The 9,358-nt window shown below is 42.9% G+C and overlaps 1 protein-coding gene across 2 annotated transcripts in view; it reads right to left on the bottom strand.

Moving 5' to 3' along the window:
• Positions 1-9,358, bottom strand: part of MASP1 (MBL associated serine protease 1) — a 103,499-nt gene that overhangs the window by 22,703 nt on the left and 71,438 nt on the right. For both annotated transcript variants that reach the window (XM_085897849.1, XM_085897851.1), the window contains 2 exons: positions 6,536-6,733; positions 6,201-6,268 (listed from right to left, as the gene is read on the bottom strand). In XM_085897849.1, the coding sequence (XP_085753975.1) occupies positions 6,201-6,268; positions 6,536-6,733 (266 nt within the window). The remainder of the gene's footprint in view (positions 1-6,200; positions 6,269-6,535; positions 6,734-9,358) is intronic.

Raw genomic sequence — 9,358 nt, 5'->3', positions numbered from 1 at the left:
TAAAATGAATGAATTCAAATCAATCAAATGTTCAATCAACAAAATAATCTTAAACAAATAAAGAAGTCAACAAGCATTTTAAGAAAAATGGACAAAGAGCAGATGCTTATCACTATGTCTTTCTTAACAATTAAACACAAGACATGGGTACCCAGCAGATCATTCAGGGGGAAAAAGAAATCCGGTCTCAGCTTACCAAGGCAGAAGTTGTCGTGCGTCTACTAAAATAAACCAAAATATGTGAGCATGCCTTGGTCTGCTGCCAGCGCCCTGCCTCACCATGCACACACCCACAAACAGGCTTGACTACCAATCAACGTCACGTCGTCACCCTCAGGAACCAGGAACGCCAAGAATCAGGTGTTGCGAATCTGGACGACGTGATCACTCAACATACAGGTCCTATAGAACAGTTATATTGGTAAGTATGTTTTTTTTTCGTTCGGGTCCCCGTCCCGTGTCTAATGGGTAATTAAATGAACATGCGCTGCGAAGTTATTTTGATAGTCAGGGTTTTCTTTTATTTTTAAATCCTCAAAACTACAACAACGCCAGCATCACCCTCACCTTCACCTCGCTCTGACCGACGCCATGGTGGGCGGAGTTCAAGGAGGAGCCTCGCGGTGGCCCTCGACCAATCAGCATGCTACGAGTGAGGTGGCCGCCGCTCAGCCAATCGGACCCCGCGACGGTGAGAAAGGCGCTCCGCGTGACGTCACCACACCCCCGGGCCAATCGACGGACTTGCTGCTCATTTTGGCCAGTGACAGGGCGACGAGCGATTCTGCGTGCCAAAACCGTCCAGTGAGGGAGAACGGGGAGGCCGGAGGTGTTCCCCCCTCCCCCCGGAGACAGGGTGAATAAGGGTGAGGTGCGATCAGACCACAAAGGAGTCTGAAGATCCTCCTCGTCAAGAACCGCAAGGGTTGCGCGCCGTGTCTCTGTCGGTGAACCACGAGGGAGAAATGGGTGACACGAGTGGTTGTCGCGTTCACCTCACACGTGAAAGGTCTGAGTCCCGCCACCCCACCAGCTCGAAGACCACACGAGGTGGACAGGTCCGAGGCAGGCTCTGGTCTTCAGCTCGCCTTCCCCTCAGAGCTGGAGCCCTCAATAAAGGCAGTGGCCACCGGTTCTTGGGTGTAAGTGTGTATGTGTGTTTGTGGAGCCAGTCTCGTAAGTAAAACTGCATAAGTGCTTGTACATAAATTGCTATTCCCTCTATATTAGGTTAACTCTGCCCTTTATGTGTTCCTTCCCCACATATTGTAAATAAATACCCCTATGGTTGAATGTCTCAGCTCGTCTTTGTCCTTTCCTCCATTGGCTTAGCGTGACGCGTGTTGGTGAATTATAAAGGCTGTTGCCGCGGTAAATGTACGATTGGACCGACGGAACTTCGGCAACCGTCTGCTCGGGTTGCGCAAGGGGCAGACCCACTAACAGCTCAACTCATACGAGGGCCGTCGAGGGTGTGAATACTCGGTAACTCGCCACGTGGATTTCTAGGTATTTTGAAGATTGGCAAATAACCCTGTACCACGTGGTGTAATTATTGACGATTCACGGTCCGGTAAGGGACCCGTACTTGTCGGAGTTTTCCGAAAGGTACGATCTAGATTCCGGGTGTTCGGTGGAGTCGACTCTGCAGCTCCATCTAGCGGTCATGCTCGTCGCCGATACCCGGTCCACAACACAGATACACCAAGAATCAGGTACCAACCAGAACCAGCAGCTGTAGTCCAACTGTCACCAACTGCCGTTGCTGCTGTCCACAACCATCAGGAGCTCTCAGGAGCTGTCACCAACCGTGAGGAGCTATCAGGAGCTGTCACCAACCGTTAAGAGCTATCAGGAGCTGTCACCAACCATGAGGAGCTATCAGGAGCTGTCACCAGCCATCAGGATCTATCAGGAGCTGTCACCAACCGTCAGGAAGGCGGTCCTCCCGTCCTTTTTTATAGGTGACCAGTGTGGGCGGAGCCTCAAGCAGACCAGCCAAATCCAGCTTGCCGATTGGCGCAATGCTGCACGTGACTTCCAACCGTCAAATCTCGTCATCATTCTCTCCTGACCATCAAGCGAGATGCAACTCCCAATTAACACAGGCCTGGCCTATGACGCCATGTTCGGGGCGATAGACGAATGCCAGAAAGCAGCCATTTGCCGGAATAACCAAGCAAGATAGTGAAGCACTCACAAAACGTCAAGGGCTACCATCACCTCCCCGTTCAGCCCGATACAAATAAGAGCCTCCAGCATCCATAGAGCTGCCAAACGGGGGTGTTAAACATGGATGGAAAAAGATGGATGCCAAACGTCGATGAAAGAAAAGTGGGTATCAAACGTCAATGGAAAAAGGTGGATGCCGAGGCAAATGAACCGAGATCACAGCCAGGCCTGACCGTCAAAACGAACTGTTCAGGAAAAGCCCATGGTGTGTTCAATGACTCAAATATCCCATAAGTGCAAAGTGAACATGACTTCCAAAATAAAATGTGTAAATAAATCGTCTATTTCCAAGCCAATGTGTCTTGTTATGTTGGAAAGAGAATATAATGAGTCTCCATTGGACTAACGGCTATTTCACGTGCACGAACGGTGAATATCGCTCATGCAGAAATGAAAACTGACATAAAATCATATGTCATGAACGTGTCAAAAAGAGGAAACGGTTATCCCATAAGAAAGAAAGGGAATCTGTTCTTTACCCTTGTCCAACTCATCAGAGTCAGAATCCCACCAGAAAAGGTGATGGGTTTATCCTGAACATGAAAATTCTGGAAATAACTGTCTGAGGACCTGGATTTTTGTGCATTATTCAGATCCGATTCTGAAATCCACAAAACACACACACACACACACACACACACACACACACACACACACACACACACACACACACACACACACACACACACACACACACACACACACACACACACACACTATATATATATATATATATATATATATATATATATATATATATATATATATATATATATATATATATATATATATATATATATATATACACGAGGTGTGTTCAAAAAGTATCCAAGCTTAATTTTTCGTGCGTAAACAAATGAAGCTAGGGAGGCGTGGTTTGGTGCACGTATGTAGGCGATGCTAATCCGTATGCGTGAATATTTTCCCGCCTGCAGAAGCTGCCAGTCGCCGACAGACCGCCGATGAGTGAGGAAGTGTAAGTGAGCGCCGTCCGATTTTCGTTTTTGGCAAAATGACGGATCACTGTGGTCTCATCGCCAGTGATCACTGTGTTGAAGTTGGGATCGCTGTTTACAGTCTCCAGCATGTCCTGTGCGATCTCCAAACGGAGTTGCTTCTGCTCGATCATTAGCAGCTTTGGCACGAACTTCGCTGAGATTCTCCTTAAGCCCAAATCCTCAGTCACAATGAAATGAACGGATCCAATACTGACGCCCGACTCGTCTGCAAGTTCTCTGATCGTGATTCGACGAACCTGCATCAGCAGGGTCCTCACTTGGTCAATAACGATGTCATTTCGGGATGTTGAGGGCCTACCAGAACGTGCTTCACTTTCCACTGATGTGCGACCATCTTTGAAGCAGTTGTACCACTCTTTTATCTGTGTGGTGCCCATTGCTTCGTTCCCGAAGGCCTGATGAATCTTGCGGATCGTTTCCACTTGGGAATCGCCAAGCTTTACACAAAATTTGATGCAGTAGCGTTGTTCAAGTTTTTCCGTCATTTTGTCAAAAAGGAAAATCCGACGGCGCTCACTAACACTTCCTCACTCATTGGCGGTCTGTCGGCGACTGACAGCTTCTGCAGGCAGGAAAATATTCACGCATACGGATTAGGATCGCCAACATACGTGCACCAAATCACGCCTCACTAGCTTCATTGGTTTACGCACGAAAAATTAAGGTTGGATACTTTTTGAACACTCTCGTATATATATATATATATATATATATATATATATATATATATATATATATATATATATATATATATATATATATATATATATATATATATATATATATATATATATCTATATATATATATATATATATGCCAGTGTGTGTGTGTGTGCGTGTGTGCGTGTGCGTGTGTGTGTGTGTGTGTGTGTGTGTGTGTGTGTCTCCTCCATAACTCCAAAACTACAAAAACCTAGCAACCTGAAACTTTGCATGCATACATACTAAGAAAACTCCAAGGAAGTGCAAGAGTGAAATTTTTAGGTGTTTCGGTTAATTCAAACACCCCTTTTGAAGATAATTAACGGCAATATTTAATTATATCCCTCATCAGGTGATTCTCAGCCACAGGCAGATGGAATACAGGACAACCACAGGCAAATTGGAAATATAGCAAGAATAATTTACTTACAAAGAGTGATGAGGGGTACGAGAAGGAGGGAAGGGAATGCAAGGGTTTTAATGGTGCCGAAGGGCAACCGGGGCAGGAAAAGAGGAAATGCAATGAAAAGAGCAATCAAGATGTGTATTCACAAAAAAGAAAGAAAGAAAATGTACAAGTTGCAGACTTAGCTTAACCTATGCCTTACCTACCAGACAACAAAACAGGGTACCCATCAGACAACACACATGGGGAGACAAACTGGGAAGTGCAGGGTGGCCTCAGCCTACTGGAATGCACGTCACCGTCACCCTCCCCAGCTTGGTACTGCTCCGTTAAACAGAGTTCTTTGAAAGAGGAATTCAAGTGGGAAATTAGTGAAATTCAATTGAAAAATATATCAAGGAACAGAAATAAAAAAATATCAATCTATTCTTTATGCCTTCACAGCTCTCCATAACCCCTTCCCCCAGAATTTCAGAATTCCCAGAATTCCCAGTTCCAGAATGGCCCGGACACTGCTCTCCACAATTGAGGGTCCACAAGCTCCATCGAGAGCAAGAACCAAAGTGTCCAGGGCTAGGAAAGAAGCGAGGGCAATGCAGAGTCTCCAGGACCAGGGTGGAAACGAGTGTTTGTGATGACCAGGGCAGGGAGAGAGAGAGGGAGAGAGAGAGAGAGAGAGAGAGAGAGAGAGAGAGAGAGAGAGAGAGAGAGAGAGAGAGAGAGAGAGAGAGAGAGAGAGAGAGAGAGAGAGAGAGAGAGAGAGAGAGAGAGAGAGAGAGACAGACAGACAACGAGGACCAAGATTGCGCGAGAGAGTTTGAGTGTGTGCCAGGACCATGACTGAGAGAGCTCGAGACAAGAGAGAGGGAGAACCAGGCACCGAGCGCAGCTTTATAACCCCGGGGGCAGGCAAGGCCAATGAGCCACAAGTCACATCTTCTGAGGCAGAATGGGACTAGCTATTGGGCCACGTTATCAGGTACTACGAGCCGGCCCCATACCAGCCATTGTAAGGTTCCCATTGCAGTCCCGCCAATTTTGCTGCCTGCTCAGATATTCACTCATTTGGTCCTTTTGATTGTCGTCCAGAGCAGAGCTCCGCACTTAGCATGGGGGAAATCCCTTTTAGTCCCATGTTCCCGGGATGAACCCCACATGCCCAAAATTTTCCATGGCACAAAGCCAGGGAATGGGGCAATTATTTCAGGGAGGCTGGGTCATGTCCTGGTTTCCTGGTCTTTTTGAGGAGGAGGGGAATGAAAGGGGATTAGACAAATGAAATACATTACAGGGTAGACTGCAATAAATTACATTACAAGGCTGACATCCATACAGACAAACAGACAAATAAGGACTTTGGGGCTTTAAATAATAAATGGGAATGTGAAAATTTGGCGAGCGTTCCAGAATGCTGATGTTAGTCACACACGTTGAATACCATGGCAGTAAAACACACATGCCCTGTATGATGACGGCAGTCACGGCACACGTTATCATGTGCTGATGGCTCTGTTATCCAAACGTGTGGAGAGGGGGTGCTAACTAGCTAACCCAACACATTTAATTACATAATTACCCATATAGGAAAGGAGCTATTCTTAACATTCATTCCGGAAATAACTATTCTAAAGCGTCTACGTGCTGTGTGTGTGTTTCAATCTCAGCATGCAGTTTATGAAACAGCAACAACATATGTATATGTATATATATATATATATATATATATATATATATATATATATATATATATATATATATATATATATATATATATATCAGATGCACAATAGAAGGAAGTGCTGGAGTATTATTCTATTTTATTTTGTGAAGGTCAGTCGTACCTCCATGAGGGACTTGGCAATGTAACTCTCGTTGTACTTTCCCCAGCCAGCCACCATAAGCATTGAGCCTATCACACCAGAACCACACACAAAAGCACATGTAAATCTCTGAATTGACAAATATATATATATATATATATATATATATATATATATATATATATATATATATATATATATATATATATATATATATATATATATATATATATATATATATATACACAATACTTTGATGTTCAGACATTGTAAGTTAAGTTTTTTTTGTCAATGGCAGGCAGTGGACCATTGATCAAGTTATCCTTATGCAACCAGTGCAACATCCTGTAGCACACCTGGCTTTGTGAGTTCATGTATTCTGGAGTTTGGAAGGCAGATCGGCATGATGTAATCTGTCATGATTACATTGCTTTCAAGTTCAATCAGAGCCAAGTCGAATGAAAGACTGTCTTGGTTGAACTCAGGATGTATGACCATACGAGAAACGTCAAATTTTTTTTCACTCGTTGTGGGCCGCCAAGTGTAGTGCTTGCCTAAAAAAACAATTATTTCACTGATTTTTTGTTTTTACATTGCTGTTAATAAAGAAAATACATGTATAATTTATGGTCTTTGGAGAGTGATAATGTTTCAACTGTAAGATGTGCCCTAATCTGCCAGTTACTGTGTTTACAGCTCACAGAGTAATAAAAGCACAGATAAAGGCCACTGGACACATCATGCCGAAAATGAAATCAGCAAGAAAGCTCTGCAGCAAGCAAATTACAAAGATAGTTATCCTGCCATCCCAAACATGCAGAATGACTTCTACTCTTCTATACATCTGCAAGCTTGTGCACACAACATCAAAATGAAACAATTCTATGGATAGGGCTCCTCCAATGCTTCGTGCTATATGTAAGCCAGATAAAACTCACGAAAGCACTTGAAACAGGGTTCATATCAGAATCATTCTGAGCCGTTGACGCTTCATTTGAACATATTTTACAGAGAGATGATCACATGATATGGAAGGCAAATGTATCAAACTAGCCAAGCTGCTCTCTGTACAATTTACTGTTTAAAATATAGCATAATTAGTCATTAATTAGGCAATTCATCATTTGAAAAAACTTTTTTGCTGAATATTTTCATTATGCCAGTGCAATTTCCTTTATGGTACAAATAATTTGGACAACATTAAGTTGAAAAAAAAGATGTATGCACATTAATATTGCACTTGCACTATGCATGAAGGAACAGCAAATAAACTAACAAAATATTTGAACTTGGTGAATGATGTGTTACGTTTAAGGAGTGATTGAACGACCGTCGCCTCACCAAAAGAAAGCAACTTGGTTTGATTCAAATTCTATCACTGATTGACAATCATCAGGATGATGCAACAATAAATATTTATCGATTTCCATCGTCAGCCACTGGAAGAGGTCTCTAGAACTTTTCAGCCTCATCATCAGCCATGACCTCACCTGGGCTGACTATATACCAAAGCTGGCTTCCAAAGTCAGATGCAGAATGGGCATGCTCCATTATTCCAAGTTATTCTTTGAAAAATCAGAAGTACTCACAGTCTACAAAGCCTTTTTCTGTAGCTCAATGAAGCACTACTCCCCCCTCTGGGCTGGTGCAATTACATCCCATGTAATTCTCTCTTGAATTCTGTAGAATTTAACCCTCCCAACATGAACATCTCCCACATTGAGGCTGAAGCCAAGACTTGTTGCTCTCACATTGGATAGCCTGTGTTTACCACCTCTCCTCTGGTCTAGCTCCAGCTGCTCTCTCAGCCTTCCAACCACACCTTGTTCCTCCAGGATACACAAATTCTTACAGTAACCACTTCCTGATTAAACTTCCAAAAATCTCTCTGCACCTCCACTCTATTGTTCCTATTTTCTTTCATTAATGAAACTGCCTTTTGTAGACAGTTAAATCACAATGTTCCCTTCACGGTTTAAAGAAAGTGTTGTATCATCATGTGTCATCAGTTCTCTTGACCAGTCTTTTGTAACCCCATTCATCATACCTAACATAATCCTTGTAATTGCAAGTTACTATGTTTCCTCTCATCCTCCCTCTTTTCTTTTATTGTTTGTTCTTCTCATTGTGTGTTGTATCCAAACTGAGGCTTTCCTTGTCCCACTGTTAGTACATTGCATTTTGCTTTCTGTCACCTCACTCGTCCATCAGCCTAAATTTCTTGTATAATTTTTTTCATCATGATCATAGCTCCAGTATGTATAGTAATTGCTGTCGGTCCATTTATTTCTCCTGCCATCAGTTGTCAAATTATGTGCTAATTAGTAATACATTTCATAGACTTTAGCAGTCTATTACATTGAAGCCTTTCCCACTTTAAGAAAAAAAATTATATCCTTCCTATATTTGTGAAAAATTGGCATCCAAAGAGAAAAACTCATGAAAGGTGCATTATTATGAGTTTCTGTTTTTGTCACTGAACAAATGTACAAATTCAAATGTTTTCTTTTCTTTCTTCTTTTTATTTGAATGTCACAATTGTTCCCATGTTCTTATGGGCTTGGCTGAGAGAAGCTGGGCCCAAGCCTTTCACGAACTAGCTGGCAAGGTGTGAAGTTTCATTAACGTTTGGGCAGGAATTTGACCAGGGTTCTGGCAATACCTCGCCTACTCTTTACGAAGAACACCATGGGATCTTTGAAAGGCTTTCTTTTCTAATTAGCAAAATTAACATTATCCAAAAAAATATTCACTTTCCATTCATTAATGTATTGTGTAAATAGACCATACCATCTGAAAAATAACCATATTTAATAATTATACAAGCCTGAATAAGTTTTTTTTTCTGCAATATCGAGGCGCATGGAAGAGCAAGGTGGGGGAGGATAAGACCGTGATGTCATGAAGCGGGGCACCTCTTGGACACAATAAGCAAGGGAATGAACCAACAGGAAAAGAGGAGAGAGATGAGGTGAGGAAACTGCCAACTGTAGGTAAGAGGGTTGAGTTTGAAAAGGTTAAAGGGGATCATAAAGACAGTTGGTAAGGATGGGGGATGACATGAGATGATGGGGCACTGCCTGCTTGAAGCCCGGGTGGAAATAGTGAGCTATCACAGGCTCTGGAAAGTGCTTTCAGATACAGGAGAATCAAGAAGCATAATAGTTGAGGTGTGCAGT

Source organism: Eptatretus burgeri, chromosome 10, assembly GCF_056783735.1.
Source record: "Eptatretus burgeri isolate ZD-2024b chromosome 10, Ebu_testis_v1, whole genome shotgun sequence".
NCBI lineage: Eukaryota > Metazoa > Chordata > Myxini > Myxiniformes > Myxinidae > Eptatretus > Eptatretus burgeri.
Note: the sequence above shows the minus strand (reverse complement) of the source record. Positions and strands in the feature narration are given on the sequence as shown.